This window comes from Mauremys mutica, chromosome 1, assembly GCF_020497125.1.
Source record: "Mauremys mutica isolate MM-2020 ecotype Southern chromosome 1, ASM2049712v1, whole genome shotgun sequence".
Taxonomy (NCBI): Eukaryota; Metazoa; Chordata; order Testudines; family Geoemydidae; genus Mauremys; species Mauremys mutica.
In genome coordinates, this window is record NC_059072.1 from 254,415,853 (window position 1) to 254,432,712 (window position 16,860).

The 16,860-nt window shown below is 42.2% G+C and overlaps 1 protein-coding gene across 1 annotated transcript in view; it reads right to left on the reverse strand.

The window, feature by feature from the left end:
- Positions 1-16,860, reverse strand: part of MCF2L (MCF.2 cell line derived transforming sequence like) — a 251,780-nt gene that overhangs the window by 85,592 nt on the left and 149,328 nt on the right. Inside the window, exon 4 of the mRNA XM_045007516.1 lies at positions 9,132-9,246. Within this exon, the coding sequence (XP_044863451.1) occupies positions 9,132-9,246 (115 nt within the window). The remainder of the gene's footprint in view (positions 1-9,131; positions 9,247-16,860) is intronic.

The following is a 16,860-nucleotide window of genomic DNA, read 5'->3' on the forward strand; positions in this document are numbered from 1 at the left end:
GGATCTAAGAGAGGCCAGACATGTCTCCAAGTTCTCCTGGAGTAGTTCCTACTATCTAATAGTGAGTATTAATTAGAAAGGTGGATTAGTCTTATAATTTGATTTCTACATTTGCAATTGTGTGGTTGCTGAAGGAAATTCTTTATTTCTGTTTGCTGTTACTTTGCTTTTACTGAGAAAGAAAGGAGCGGGAATTCTCTCCAGAGATTGATAAGTTTAGACCCTGTGTATTGTTCCATCTTGGCTACAGAGACAGTTACTTTCTTTTTAGTCTTTAATAAATCTTTTCTGTAAAGGACTTGGTTGATCTTTCCTTGGGTGGATTCTCAGGGAAAGGGGAGGAGAGGGGCATCCCTCTGTAGTTGGATCCCGGTATCTCTCCTAGGAAAAGGGAGGGGGGAGGAAGCAGGGGGGAATGGTTTATTTCTCCTGGGTGTAAGAACTCCATGGATTTGGGGCTCTTGGGATCCCCAAGGATTTTGGGGAAGGACTGTGTCCCAATACACGTACCTTATTGGGTGGTGGCAGCTTTTACCAGATCTAAACTAGGATTTTAGTTTAGGAAAGTCCATGCAGGTCCCCATATTGGAACCCAACAGCTCCAAGTGGGGGTGAGACCTATGACAGCTGTGCAATGTCTCTTTGAGCTCCTGAATTTCCAGGCTCAGGTTCGTAGCAACCCACTTCAGAAGGTCCTGATAGGCCCTGAAATCACCCTGTGGAAGCAAGCTACTGGGACCCATGATGGCCTCGTCTAGGGAGGAAGAGGAGGCTTCCAGAGGAGGGATCCTTTCTCGTCCTCAACTACATCCTGGAGATGGCTCCGGTGGACATTGGTACTGGGGTTGGTACCAGAGTCAGGGTCAGGTCCCAAGCAGGAAGGAGCGGTAGCCCATCTCTCTGAACCAGCGAGTTGGAGCGGTGAGAGGGAGGACCCTGTACTGTGGGAAAACCCCAGGAGTTCCAGTAAAGGCCACTGCATCCACCAGTGACCCGTTGACCAGGTGCCAGTCGGGGGACTGGCACCAAAGCCCAGTGGTGCATACGCTGTGTACAGGTGCTGGGTTTTCAGTGGCACATAAGGTTCCCCTTCAGACTCCAAAGAGAAGTATTTTGTCAGCAACCACGGTGGAGTGGTAGCCACTTCTGCCTCCATTCAGTGGGTTTCTGGAGACCAGCAATGCACCGGAGATCGGGACGCTGGGATAAGGGAAGATTTACCTCTAGAAGATGCTGGGGGGATGGAGGGGCAACACTCTGTTCCCTCTTGCTTCTGTACGCTGGCTCTAACAGGTGTCCCACTGGGGTTGGTGGGACCGGCCAAGAAAATGTCCCTAGCCACCTGGAAAGCTTCTGGGATTGATGGCACCATCAGACTGCTAGCACTGCAGTGGCTTCCTGGTGTCAGTGGAGGGCCATGGGCGGTGTGAATCAAAGGCCAGGGCAGGCTAAGCCTCCCCTGATTCAGACTGTACCCCCACCACCACCACCCATATTCTGGCCCCAGGCATCGCCCGCTCTCCCTCCCTCTCTACCCTGAAGCCAAGGGGGCTCAGATTCAGCCAGCAGCCTGGAGCTCGGGCTCACCGGCAGACAAGGGTGGCACTGGGGATGAGCTAGCCTGGCGCCTGAAGGCCAGGGCTCCTTTGGCCAGGGGGAAGGGGGGTCTTGAGCAGAAGGGGCGGGGGCTGGTGGGCTAGCATCCCCGAAGAAGGGGTTCACCCAGCACCGATGCAGAGGGTCCAACACCAGATTTAACCCTGTCATCGACGGTGCCGACACGGGCCCAGGAAGAGAAGAATGACCCACGGGGGTCTCACTGTGCTGCCTTCACCCCACTTGTCTCTCTTCTGCACTGATGAGCGCCCTCTCTTGGTGCGCTGCTTCTTGTGCTTCTTCCTCAACACAGGGAATGGTGAACAGTGCCAGGAAGAGCTTGGTGCCAGGGGAGCACTTAGCACCGACGCTGAAGTATTTGGCACCAAGTGGAGCACCTCAGTTCTGAAATTGGTCCAAAGGCAGCTTCCATGAGTGGGGTCTGAAGTCCCGACAGACCATAGAATCACAGAATATCAGGGTTGGAAGAGACATCAGGAGATCATCTAGTCCAACCCCCTGCTCAAAGCAGGGCAAATCCCCAGACAGTTTAAAAAAAAAAACACCCCACACAGTTCCCTAAATGGCCCCCTCATGGATTGAACTCTCAGCCCTGGGTTTAGCAGGCCAATGCTCAAACCGCTGAGCTATCCCTCCCCTGGCACTTCTTGTTCACCTGGGTTTTCCCCAAGCACTTTAAGCAGCTGGAGCTCGGGTCACATACAGCTTTGCCACAGGAGGCACAAGGCTTGAAGCCTAGGGATCAGGGCATGCCCGGCCCCTGGGGTGAAGAAGTCCCTTGACGATACGAGCTATGTATTTACACTAACTATATACACTAAAACTACTTGTAAAAACTATATATGCTAAACTATAACTATGAATGAAGGAGGAGTCCAAAACCCCCTGGGAAGAAGTCTTGACATAGGCTTTGGCTACACTTACACTTCAAAGCGCTGCCGCGGCAGCGCTTTGAAGCGCTAAGTGTAGTCAAAGCGCCAGCGCTGGGAGAAAGCTCTCCCAGCGCTGTCCGTACTCCACCTCCCTGTGGGGAATAACGGACAGCGCTGGGAGCCGCGCTCCCAGCGCTGGGGCTTTGACTACACTGGCGCTTTGCAGCGCCGCAATTTGCAGCGCTGGAGAGGGTGTGTTTTCACACCCTGCTGCAGCGCTGCAAATTTGTAAGTGTACCCAAGCCCATAGCAAGAAGGGTCCTTCCAGCAACCGTCATGGGCAGTAAGAAGGAACTGAGAGGGTGCAAGGCCAGTGCATAAGTGCGTGGCTTCAGAGGCACTGGACCCAGCCCTCAGGATACCACCGCGGGAAAAAATCTCCGATAATGCTGAACTTCAGTAGAATGGGCATGAGCAAGCACTCAAAGAAGAGAAGATATTTAGGCCACGTCTATACTTACCCGCTGGGTCGACGCGGCGAGTTCGACTTCTTGGAGTTCGAACTATCGCGTCTGATCTAGACGCGATAGTTCGAACTCCGGAAGCGCCGCGGTCGACTCCGGTACTCCACCGCGGCAGGAGGAGTTGCCGGAGTCGACCTTGGAGCCGCGGAGTTCGCTTCCGCGGCGTCTGGACGGTAAGTCATTCGAACTAGGGTAGTTCGAATTCAGCTACGTTATTCACGTAGCTGAATTCGCGTACCCTAGTTCGAACCAGGGGCTGTGTGTAGACCAGGGCTAAGATAGACATTGGCTTCTAGTGTTAAATCTGATGCTTATTCCCCTAGGCTACAGGGTCCCCCAGAAAAGTCAGTGACTCTCTCTGTGCCATAGCTATCACATATGAAAAGGTAGGGTCAACAGAAACTTATTAATTGCTTATTAGTTTGTTATTTAGCTCAATGAAATAAAAATTAAAAGGTCAGAAAGGGAAAAAATGGGACAGACCCCTGTACGTGGCTAAGCAAGTGAATTATGAAAAGTAAGCTGCTGTGCAATATCATTTCTTCTGTGTGCAGGTAAAAATCTTGTGTATTGTATTTAGTTTGGAGATCAGGATGGGCTCCCGTATTTGGTAGATTTTTGTATTGTAGTTTTTCCATTTCTCTTGAATGATACAAACTTTGAAATGTCCAATTTGCAGGAGGATCCATGTTAGGTATGCAGGGTTTTAATCTTCAAGTTTCTTGGGTCAACAGAAATTGTAGCTTTATTTATTTTATTTTTTTTAAAAGGTGACCATAATACAGCATCAATAAAGCATACCTTTTTTTTCTCTCGCAGAGAACATACTGCCCATCGTTAATAGTCTGGCTGCAGTAGAAACTGCTAAGGACCCAGAAACAAAGCGATATGTTTGAGACATCCTGTCAATTCTATACAATGGGTAATTTACTCATTTCTTTGGACTAAGGACTTGTGTTGCACAGTATCTTTTTAAAATTTATATTCTGAGAATGTGTCCACATTATTAATTTAACAAAACATATGTTTAAATGACAGCTGTGTTGGATCAGAATAAATACACATAGCATTTGCCTATGGGTGTATCCTACATCTTAAAAGTCAACTTACTGAGATAAAAAGAGCATATTTTACAGTAAAGAAAAAAATGCTTTCAAAAGAGTGAAAAAGAGGAGAGAACAATTTATGTCCTTCTGAAATTACTTCGAGTGTTTTGAAGCCTCTTTCTTTCTACTGTGACCCGCTTGATGAAACTTACAAAGGGTCTGTCTACACTGCAATTAAAAACCTAGGGCCGGCCTGTGCCAGCTGACTTGTGCTCCTGGGAGTCGGGCTAAGGGGCAGTTAATTGCGGTGTAGATGTTTGGGCTCGTGCTGTAGGACCCTGCAAGGTAGGACAGTCCCAGAGCTCAGACTGCAGCTCAAACCCAAATGTCTACACTGCAATGGAACAGCTCCTTAGCCCAGCCCCGTGAGCCCAAGTCAGCTGGCACAGGCCAGCTGTGGGTAGAGTGACCAGATAGCAAGTGTAAAAAATTGGGACAGGGGTGGAGGGTAATAGGAGACTACATAAGAACCCTCCCCCCACCCCCAACTGGGACTGTCCCTATAAAATCAGGACATCTGGTCACCCTAGCTGTGGGGTTTTTAATTACTGTGTAGACATATCCTAAGAGTACCCAAGGGTGCCTGTACCACTTTAAGATATTGATGCTTGACATTGGACAATGCAAATTGGGGTCCTCTGGCATTCACCCACTTATTAATTATGAACTATCACTGTCCTGTACTACCTCGTCTTCCTCTGGATAGCTCAGCAGCAGCTATGATTACAGCACCCACCCTGTAAAGAGGTGGAACAGCAAGAAACAGTCTTCTCTGCTTTCTCCACCAGACCAGGAGAGTAGCCCTGGAGGGAATTATTTTTAAGCCCCATGAATATTTCTAACTGGTATAAGATTAAGGTCAGGTTTACACTACAGTCTTACGTCTGTATAACCATGTCATTCAGGGGGTGTGAAAAATCCACACTCCTGAACTATATAGTTATACTGACCTAACCCACTTTGTTGACAGCGCTGTGCTGATGGGAGGGATTCTCCTATCAACATAGCTACCGCCTCTCGGGGAGGTGGATTCACCATGCTGATGGCAGAAGCTCTTCCATCAGTAGGAGTGTCTTCACTAAAGCGCTACAGTGACACAACTGTATCAGTGCATCTGCGTCGCTGTCGTGCTGTATGTGAAGACAAGCCCGGAGGGTCACTGATCTGTACTGATTCCCAGTTTGTTCAAGGTACTTTAACATCTCAGTAATGTAACATTATTAACATTAAGCTTAACTCCTGCAAACACTTAAGCGTGTGCATAACTTTACTAAAATGACAGTGCCATTGATTTCAAATGGAACTAACTCCTGTGACTAAAGTTATTAATCTGTATAAGTATTTGCAGTACCAAGCCCTTAGTTTAAATATTTTTGTTAGGCTGCATCTCCCTAGTAAATTACATACTGCCATGCATTGTAGTTTAGGTTGCTATCCCTGCATTGTTGCTTGAATTGTTGTTCCTGGGGGATTACAAATACTATAAAAACTTTTAAAAAGAAAAGTGATGTGGCTTGATTAAACTTTAGTTTTCTTTACAAGCAAAGCAAAGCAAAACAAAAACATGAAATTCCACCCTTTACATAAGATAAAACCCTACTTTATTCAGTATCATCTGTCAAAAACATTAGTAGCTGCTATGGAGACAATGGTTTTATTGGTCTTCTTTAAAGAGACAGACTTAAAACACAGATTCACACCCTGCATCTAATCAAAACAGAAGCAGTAAAGGGATTAGCTACCAATCATTCATAGTCTACACTATGCAGCTGTGGTTCTCAACCTTTCCAGACACTGCTGTACTCATTTCAAGAGTCTTATTTGTCTTGCATACTCCCAAGTTTCACCTCACTTAAACTATTTGCTTACAAAAATCAGACAAAAATACAACAGTGTCATAGCCACACTACTACTGACAAATTGCTTACGTTCTCATTTTGTGTGTATGAAATTTTAGTTTGTACCGACTTCGCTAATGCTTTTTATGTAACCTGTTATAAACCTAGGCAAATATCAGGATGAATTGATGTGCCTCCTGGAAGATCTTAGTGTACCCCCAGGGGTAACATACCGCTGGTTGAAAACCACTGCTCTACCGCACTCATCCTTAATTCATGAGTTGCACTGCTAGAGTAGGAAGAATTAAATGTATATGGTTGATAAAACTGATCACAAAAGAGCTTTGTATTTAACATTTACAAAGATTACAAAGCACGTTAGATGATGCTCTCAAGAGGATATTGTTCACTGTATTACATCCTTGTATCTATAAAATATGAATACACTTTGTAATTCCAACCATATCCACTTGAGGGAGTTGCATTGCATTAAATAAAATACTTAATATAGCTTGTTTAGTTTAAAAAAATTAAGAGAATATTTCAAACTGCTAAGGGATTGAGGACCTCCCCCCAACCCATTTCCTTTGTTAGCTTGCAATGTCTATACATATAAACCTATACACACACGGCATCATGCTGGTTCACTCATCTGCACCATTCCCTTCCCTTGGAGGCTCAGGTTTGTGTCCACTATTTGGGCAGGCAGGACTTGTGGGTTGTGATGGAGAGGACTGTCATGCACACAGCCCTAGTAAAGCTCCTTCTAGCTGGGCACTGTCCAAATCCACTGGGCTTTAAACCTCCAGAGTCTCAGAGTTCAGGCACTGCCCCAAGCTTGGAGTCTCTAGGCACATTCTCGGGGTGCAGACCCTCTGTCTAGCACCCCCTTCCCTAAGAGCTGGGACCCATGGTCCAACAGTCTGGCCCCTGGGAGTAGTGCTTCTCTCCACACCATTAGACTTCTGTAGCTTAATTACACACTCTTTCAAAACTCCAGTTGTGTGGACACACTGGCTTTAGACAGGTTTCAGAGTAGCAGCCGTGTTAGTCTGTATCCGCAAAAATAACAGGAGTAGAATCATAGAATATCAGGGTTGGAAGGGACCTCAGGAGGTCATCTAGTCCAACTCCCTGCTCAAAGCAGGACCAGTCCCCAGGCAGATTTTTGCCCCAGATCCCTAAATGGCCCCCTCAAGGATTGAACTCACAACCCTGGGTTTAGCAGGCCAGTGCTCAAACCACTGAAACCTACTTATAGCCTACCCATGGTTTGGTATACAGCAGAGTCATCAAGTACAGCTCAGATCACTGCCAGTAGCACTGTGGTGTGTATAACAGACCACCACTGTCATGGTGTTTCTTTACAGAGTAGCAAACAAGGTATGAAAAAAGGTGAGACTAAAGTTAAACAATAATATGCAAAAGAGAAAACAAATGTGTCTGTAAAAAGAGTACAGGATAAATAACAGTTTATACAGAGGCCACCTACCACCAACAGTTATTTCAAATACAGTCTAGTAGCTGCACCTACACAATTTACTTTGGTCTCCCCTGCTCACATATTGCTATTATTGTGATGCAAAGGGGAAAGAACACTGCTTAAGGGACAATACTAGGTAATCATGCTTTTATAAGTGAGCTGTTTCTAACTCAGAGAGCTACGTATAGTATAATTACACTTCTCCTACATTGTTGTAATAATGCAACAAAACAACACACCTTGGGGTAGTGCAGTATGTTGACCAAATATTTGTAGTGCCCTATTCTACCCTATTATTTATTGTTATTTATAATTTGGATTATTGTAGTGCCTAGGGACGTTTGTCATAGACCATGACCCCATTGTGTTATGTGCTTTGCAAACAGAACAAAAAGATGGTCCCTGCTCAAAGAGGCTTACAATCGAAGTATAAGACAAAAGACGACAGATGGACATAGATGTATGGGGGAATACAAGTCAACAAGACGACAATGTTGGTCAACATGATAGGCAGTCTCTGCACACAAAGAACCTAGCCATTATTAAGATACCTTAGGTTGATCAAGTAAAAAGTCAAATCCTACATCTGACCCTTGCAACAAAGAAGATTTTAAAATTTAAAATAAGAAATAAAACAAAACAAGATGTGTTCCTCTCATTCTGGAGGTCAGAAAAATTGGAATCATCTTGATTCCACAATAAGCTTACAATAAAATATGGTTTCTGTGTGCTGGCCCATTGGCTTAATGAAATGAGCCACACGGCTATGTAAGAGAACCATGGTAAATTGCTAGGCCAGTTTTGGCGCACCACAACCAGAAGGAGATGAAAGTGCTGCAGCAAAAGTGTGCTCAGCTGCTGGGGGGAAAAAGAGAATACACATATTGATCAGTAGAAGAAGTTGTGAATAACTAAGTAGTATTCTCACACTCTGTGTGGTGTCCTACCCAGCATTTCCTTTGCCGGAAGGCTACTGTTCCATTCTGCGGCCTCAACAAGGTAACAGGGTGTAAAATAGTGACTGGTGAAACAGGGAATCCTCAAAAGTCCAGACAGGAGACATGATCCCACAGAATAATTCAGGCTTTTCCAAGTTTGGTTTTGTTAACAAGAATGAGATGTCGCCCCCAAGCATGTGTACATTTTAAATTAAATAGTGAATGCAGTGAAACAACAGGACCTAGCCAATTCTTTTCACAGAATAGAGGGGCATAGCTCAAAAACTGCATTTGCTTGCAGCAGAGAATTATTTTCTCTGACTGTGCTGATGAAGTATAAATACTACCTCTTAATTATCAGAGGGGTAGCCGTGTTAGTCTGGATCTGTAAAAGCAGCAAAGAATCCTGTGGCACCTTATAGACTAACTGACGTTTTACAGCATGAGCTTTCGTGGGTGAATACATCCGAAGAAGTGGGTATTCACCCACGAAAGCTCATGCTGCAAAACATCAGTTAATCTATAAGGTGCCACAGGATTCTTTGCTGCTTTTATCTCTTAATTCTCGTTTTGAGCTATCTTACCAATAAAAACTCTTAATGACTATAATCCATCATAAGACAAATTGTACTATTCCTTTTCTCCATTTACTTGGTCACAGAGTCTGAACTTTGCAACCTGTGGGACACAGGTGTTTGAATGTAAACATATTTGATAACCATTGCTGTTTTCTCTGGCACAACAAGCACCTACCTTGGAATGCTAGTTAGATATGTCAGGACATTCTGAAACTCTTTCTCTGGGATCTCGCTGAAAGCTGGGTAGTCTGGGAATGTGATAACAGGGCAACCATCTTCTCCTCTGCCACCTAAAAAGCACAAGCAAAAGTATCGATATGTAATTAATCACCTTATGTAGTTAATATTTCCTGGCAAACCAATTATTGTAATAATTTGTATGTAGTCCTCAGAAATGGGGATATTTACTCTGAGTAATCTAGTTTTCAAGTACCATTTAGGAAATATAATCCACCATATCCAGTACTTCCAACTTTAAATAAATAAAAGGGTAAAGCGTCTTTGTTCCCATTGTGAACTGGTTTTAACACCGTGTTGATGGCTCTGTGCCTTGCATACAATTTACTTTACCTGAATGCAAAGATACGCCACAAAATGAGAAATGGACAAACTATTTAAAATAAAATCTGTCAATTCAAAACCAAATCACTCAAATTAGTATCAGTTGGAACCTTCACCCAGAGCTGAGCCAAACCTTTCACAGGGTTGAAAATGCTCATGTAATCCCCTGCTGTGTTATTTTTTGCAAGGCTCTACACTTTCAGTTTCCACTCTTGTCTGGAAGAAGTGGCAGAATAACAAGAGTCTGTTTCTGGTGAGATTTCCTGTCCAATTCTGCAGACAGAAGTGGAAGAGATAAAGTATAATTAAACATCTGGGCTTCAGAGTGTTTATTTGAACCTTTTGTGACTTGTCCAGAACTACAAAGAATCTAAATTAAGAAAAGGGGAAGTGAAATAGTTTAAAATGTATTTCCCACAGGTTTTGTAGATATAAGTATTTTTACATACATCACCATTGCAGTTAAAAATATGATTGATTAATATATAAAAAGAGCCAAGGTTCTCTAACCCCCCTGCAGCTGCACAAAGTTAATAGTGTCAGATAGACCCACCCAGTCCTAAAAGATTATCCCTGCTCAGTGCTACAAAAGGAGGAGAGACCAAAATAATCAATAAGGTCCCTGCCAATACCATGGGGAAATTCTTTCCTAGTATCACAGCTGACAATGTGAATAAATTAGCTATAATATTATTTCTAACAATATTATCAACAATATTAAGAATTAGAATGCTGCTGTAAAATTTAGGATAATACAAGAAACAATATATGTGCACCTGACATTAACTCAGAAATATCTACATTCATAGAGTTATTTTGATAAAAAAAACTTTTCGCTCCAAACCATCCATAATCAGAAAAGCATATATATCACCACTGTGTGTTTTACTATGGTTACTTTGTGTTACTATGCTCTGCTTACTTTCATGCAACATGGGGATATCTCTGTAAAACTCCTGAATGTAAATTGTACTAAAAATGAATCATCCTGGATGCATTCCAAGAGTAAAAATTATAACTACTGTGCAAACAGCATGGCTTAGCAGCACACCCTTTATGACACAGCCAAGCATTAGAATATGAAAGTTTAGCCATATAAATATTCAAAACAAATGTAAGTCAAGGTCAATTTTGATTATCTTAATCTCTCTTCCTTTTTCCCCCTCCCAAAAAAGAGAGCAAACATTTTCCTCTATTAGTTTTATTAAAAATATTCTTCCTATTCAAAATAATGTTTATATCTACACCTCAGAGAATCCTAAACTCTGAGTAGCAGCAAAGAGTCCTGTGGCACCTTATAGGCTGTCTATAAGGTGCCACAGGACTCTCTGCTGCTTTTACAGATCCAGACTAACACGGCTACCCCCCGATACCAAACTCTGAGTGTTCGGGTTTCTCTAGAATATACTTTTTCAATATAGGAGGGTCTTCTTTCCAAAGTCTGAAATGTAGCAGTTTTAAACAGACATCCACTATAAATAATCTGTGGCATTCCTCTTGGCTGCTTGCTTTGCCCCAATTAATTTCTACAAATCAGAAAGCCAGAAACCTAGAACATAAGCAAACAAAGACACAAGCAAGCAAATAAACCAAAAAAGAGTAATGTGGTTGTAATATACATTTAAAGTTTAAAACTATCACAGTCTTCTGTAACACTAATATTTATCTAGCAACACATCACCACATGCTTAAAGCTAGGCATGTGATTAAATGATTTTCTGCTTCAGAGCCATAATGTAGAAAACAATTTTGGAGTCATTTGACCTGAAGTACTAATTATTATTTGTATGCCATATATTTTTCTGGGGTAATCTGGTCTTTTTTTAAATTTTGATGTTCCATAGATCTTGCTTCTTTGAGTGAAGCTGCTTATGAATGAGGCATAAATTCATCTACCTTTTAATAAGTCTTAACTTGTGTTATGATTATTTTGTTACTTGCACGTGCCTGAAAGCATCCTCGTGAACTGACTCCTATTTAGGTTAGGTGAGTACAGAACATCATGATCCTAGGTATATGAAGGAAAGGCAGATAACATTTCCCTGACCTTTTCAATTTACCTATAGGTAACTCCCAAAACTGGGATTTGTATGTGCAAGACACATTACTCACATGAATAAGATTGATTCATATAAGCAGCCCATTCTATTGAAGCTATCTGCAATTTAGATCTTTGGGCCCTAATTCACTGCTGCATAACTCCCTAAAATCTATAAGTTCTTCCATCGTCCTAGCCACTGCCTCTCAGGGAAATGGAACAACTACAGCCAGGGGCGGCTCCAGGCCCCAGCACGCCAAGCGCGTGTTTGGGGCGGCATGCCGCGGGGGGCGCTATGCCGGCCGCAGGGAGGGGCGGCAGGCGGTTCCGATGGACCTCCCGCAGGCGTGCCTGTGGAAGGTCCACCAAAGCGGAGGGTCCACCAGAGCCGCCTGCCGCCCTCCCGGCAGCCGGCATAGCGCCCCTCCTGGCATGCCACCGTGCTTGGGGCGGCGAAATGTCTAGAGCCGCCCCTGACAACAGCAATGGGAGAACCCCTCCCATTGGTGTAGGTATTGTCTGTGCTGAAGTGCTACAGTGGCACAGCTGTGACACTAATTTTGTTTTAAACATAGGACAAGCCCTTAGATCAAGGGAAAAAACAGTGGAGGAATATTCTGTAGAACTAGCCTCACATTTTCAAGCAGTTGACTTGCGAGATTTTTTTTATTTCTGATGTGTATAAGGAATAAAAGCAAAAAGTCAAAAAGATAAGAATACATTTGTTCCTCTTCCATTTATAAGCCTGAGAGTCCTAGATTTCTCAACTATTAACAGTTTTGAATGGGAAACAATTCCTCAATTACTAATTGAGCCTGCCTGGACCTGCCTATCTGAGGGACACTCCCTCTTTGTGACACACTGGCCCAGCTGTAGCCAGCTGTGGTGCTCGAGCCGGATCTCTCTTGTTTTAAAAGAGAGGGGTCTGCCACCAGAATGTTCTCTGAGAGGAGTCTGGGACTGATTTAATTATTTAAATCAAAATAGATAGATAGATAGATAACTGTTTTCACTTGAGAACTATGGTACGCCAGGGCTGGGGATTTCAACAGAGGCTATAAGAGCTAGACACTCAAATCCAATGGTACTTTGGTGCCTAATTCCCTTGGACTCATTTGAAAATCCCAGACTCTCTCATTGTTGATATACTACCAAAAACCATGCTAAGCACCTTTCAGGTAAGTGTAAAGACAAGCTTCTTTCCTTGAAAAACTTACAATCCAAACAGACAACATATGGGTGACAAAGTGGTGGTTTTCTCTACGCATACTGTAACTATTTTATTTTCTCTAATGTAGCACTTTATGAAAGGCGGAGGAGGGTTTGCAAATGTCATAGAAGAAGTGTGATTACAGAAGGACTTGTAGGGGTGGATACAGACATGGCAAACGAGTGCTTCATGACATTCTGCTCTATTCAGGTTCTTATACAATGGTATCTGAGCATGTTGCCATCAATTATCTGATGTACAATCTCAAACAAGATATGATTAACAACATTTACATCTCAGTATGGTGCTAATGTGAAATCACAAGGTGACTGAATTACTTGTACTATAGTAAAATGAATAAAAGACTCAAAGTAAAGAAGAATTCTCTGCTTGGCTCATTGATTAATACACTTGTTGATTCAGTCACAGCAAAACAGCATAGGCTAGTGTCTAGAATAATTTTACAGAAAGAAAAAAGCCCCCAAACAGATAAGCTGCACACAGATTCTTCTTCTTAGGGCTAGAAGGGTTTGGGAATAGTGAAGAAGGTTTCTCAATTTTTTTTGGTGAAGTGACAGGAGAAAGATGGAGGGCAGCTGTTCAACATTCAGTAGTGACCATTCCACTTGAGTAAGGGATGGTACTGATGGATTCTCAAAAGCACTTTTTCCAGTCCTTTTGGTCAGAAAGAGTAATGGACACGATATGGCAAGGGGTAATTAGAAGGCAAATGGTATTAGTTAAAAGGAGTAAGGACAGAGATCGTCAGGCCTAAATCCATGGTGGGAAGTTGTAACTGATATTCATATTTTCCAAAAATGGATGGTGTCTCTCCATTGATTGATATAAGCAAACAAAACCCAAAAGTATTAGCATGATTAAGTGGCCCAGATCGACACCAGTAGTTTAAAAGCCCTAATTTGGCTTCATTCCATTTCTTTGTACTGAACGATGCCAAGAATCAAGTGCTTGGGACTAATGTAACTAACTTCTAAGTCAATGCAAGCCTGAAGAGACAGTGTTTGGAAATAACCCTCCTCCTGATTTGGAATTTCCATTTTCTATAAAGAAAAAATTGACTTATTAACAGAAGTACTCAACATACTCGTGAACAATTTTAACTGTATGGGGTTGATTAAAATCTTCATTATTCTTATTCATTATATTGCATTCCTTATAGAGCAAAAAGATCAGACACAAAAAACGTGTTGAAACGTGTTTTGGAACAAGAAAAGTTTTACACATATTGTGTTTCTTCTTCGGGTTGTATTTAATCCAGAGGGATTCAAAAATATCTGTAATTACAAACTATACTGGATTACAATTTAGCCAAATTTGAGAATGTATTTGAGATCTAATACTTTGTGGACAAACAATACATTTTAAAAAAATTGTATATGGCACCAAAAATGAGTTTAGTACTGTAAGTTTTTATTTTAAAATTTTAAAACTCTGGTCTGCAGCTGGAACAATGCAAGGGAAGTGGTAACAGCTGTCCCACTGGCAATGTGGATTTAACCTCCCCCTCCTCCTGCCCCACAAAATATTGATTAAGAGCCTCAGTTTGGGCATTTCAGCTCCATTTTGGTCAAAGGAATTATGCCAATTTATACTACCTGAGAATCTGGTACACTATATCTATCTCTATAGATAGATTTGTTTAATTCCTGGTTTTTATCAGCAAAATTTCAGCTTATTAAGTTATACCACCTATCTGGTTTCTGAAAACCAGCAGAAGCTGTAAGATATCCAAGATGACCTCCAAATTTTAGATTAATTATATTCCCCCCCTCCTCCCATTGAAAACAGGATTAATACAATATTAAAACTGTTAAATCAAAGCACAAAATTCCAAAATTTAAGGTTGCTCTGGTTAGTCTGAACACATGTAGTTTCTAGTCTTCTTTCTTTTGCCAAGGGGTTAACATACTATATTTTTTATTTTGTTGAAAGCATATACTATAAAACAGGTTCAACATGGCTACACGTTCAATGGGAGTTTTGCAAGACCAGGCCTTTTGTCTACTTTAACAGACAAAAGAATAACATCAAACAATCAAATGTAGAGAATCGTACAGCTATAAATCAGTTATGCTTCCTACCAGTTAGAGGCTTAATAAATAGTTTTGAGTCACTTCTTTTAATTTGTAAAGCACCTTTTCCTTCTGTTCAGGAGAGTCACAAGAGAATACAAAGAACATGAAAATAAGGGCACAGATTCTACAGTGCACCCTCTGTCCGCAGCTAGTTGGGGCAAAGGAGCCAGCTGCTGATCTGGTGGCTAGTTCTATGACGACTAATTTATGCTGGCTGGATATGGCCCCACAAGGGACTGTCCACCAGCCAAGAACTGCCAGAGTACAGCAGAGCTTTACACCCCCTCCTTATCCTGGGGCTGCAATGGGATTGGCGTAGCTGTACATCTGCTCGGGAATCCGTCATGGTAAGGGAATCCTCAACTGGTGAGATCTGTTTAGTGTTGTTGTAGCTGTGCTGGTCCCAGGATACTAGCGGGACAAGGTGGGTGAAGTAATATATTTTATTGGACCAACTTCTATTGGTGAAAGAGACAAGCTTTTGAGCTACACAGCGCTCTTGTTCAGGTCTGGGATATGTACTCAGCATCATAGCTAAATACAAATTGGAACAGATTGTTCAACATAAGGAATTAACATATTGCAAGAGACCTCTAACCCCTCTTCAGTCATAGGACCAAAAAAAAAAAAAGTGGGGTAGGGTTAATGGATTACAGATTGATGTAATAAACCATAAATCCAGTAAAAGCAGCAAAGAGTCCTGTGGCACCTTATAGACTAAGACGTATTGGAGCATGAGCTTTCGTGGGTGAATACCCACTTCGTCGGACGTCCAACGAAGTGGATATTCACCCACGAAAGCTCATGCTCCAATACGTCTTAGTCTATAAGGTGCCACAGGACTCTTTGCTGCTTTTACAGATCCAGACTAACATGGCTACCCCTTGACATAAATCCAGTGGGTCTATTCAACCCATGATTTGTAGTATCTAGCAAAAGTTATGAATTTAAGCTCCCAGGTTTGTCTTTTAAAGGTGTTGTGCAGGTTTCCTTTGAGGATGAGGTCTGAGAGGTCAGATATGGAGTGACTGTTTTGTGAAAAAATTCACCCAAAGGTGCCAGGGTTTTTTTTCGTCTTATTTTCCCTATGTGAGTTCATTTCACCCACACAGTTATAGGGCTCTCTGCACAGTTTATGGGCAGTAAAAAGGGCCTGGAACATGAGAAAGGATCTGGCCAAAAGTTTTGAACAAATCTTTAAAAGCAGTGTCATTCCTGTGGCTACTGTGGAAAAGAGTTCCACAGTTAGTGTGCAAAGCTTGCAATGCGGTTATTTGCATACTGTATAAAGGAAGAGTATTGCTAATATTAAAGTCAAATATAAAACAAAGGTGCAAAGTAGGAACATAATACATGGGTTTGCCATACAAATCTCAAGGACCAAGAGCATCAAGTACTTCAGAAACTAGTACTTCAACCTAATTTTCAAGCTGCAATTGCAAAAAGTATGCATAATTATCAGAAAAGGCAGGTAACATGGGAATTACAAACAAAGGCGTAAATGTGTATTATAAAAGTTACATTAAAGGAGATAGTGAATCTCTTACCATGATTATCTAATCTACAGTTTGTTTGACAGTACATGTTTTACCAGAGAACAGTACATAGAAAAGGGGGCTGGAATGAGTGGTTCAGTATTCGTGATGGCCAGAAGTCATTTGTATTTTATCATGTTTTATGACATTCGAGGTGCTTGTGACAATTAACTTGGGCAGATAACATTTTGATAAGATACATTTGTCTGTCTGTTCTTACTCATCTATATTCTATTATAACGTACCTGTGCATAAACAATTGCAGGGAGTTTAAGTCTGAATATAAAAAAAATATGGCAACTTCTCACTCAAGGGAGAAAAAAAAAATCTGAGCAAGTGGAGAAAATAACATGAAGTGCTAAGGAACAAAGCCCTAAGCAAGGTGTTGATCACCCACAGAGGGAGAGAATGTCCTTGGAAAAGGTAACAAAGGCTCGAGAGAACTCTTTGAAGCACAGAAGGAA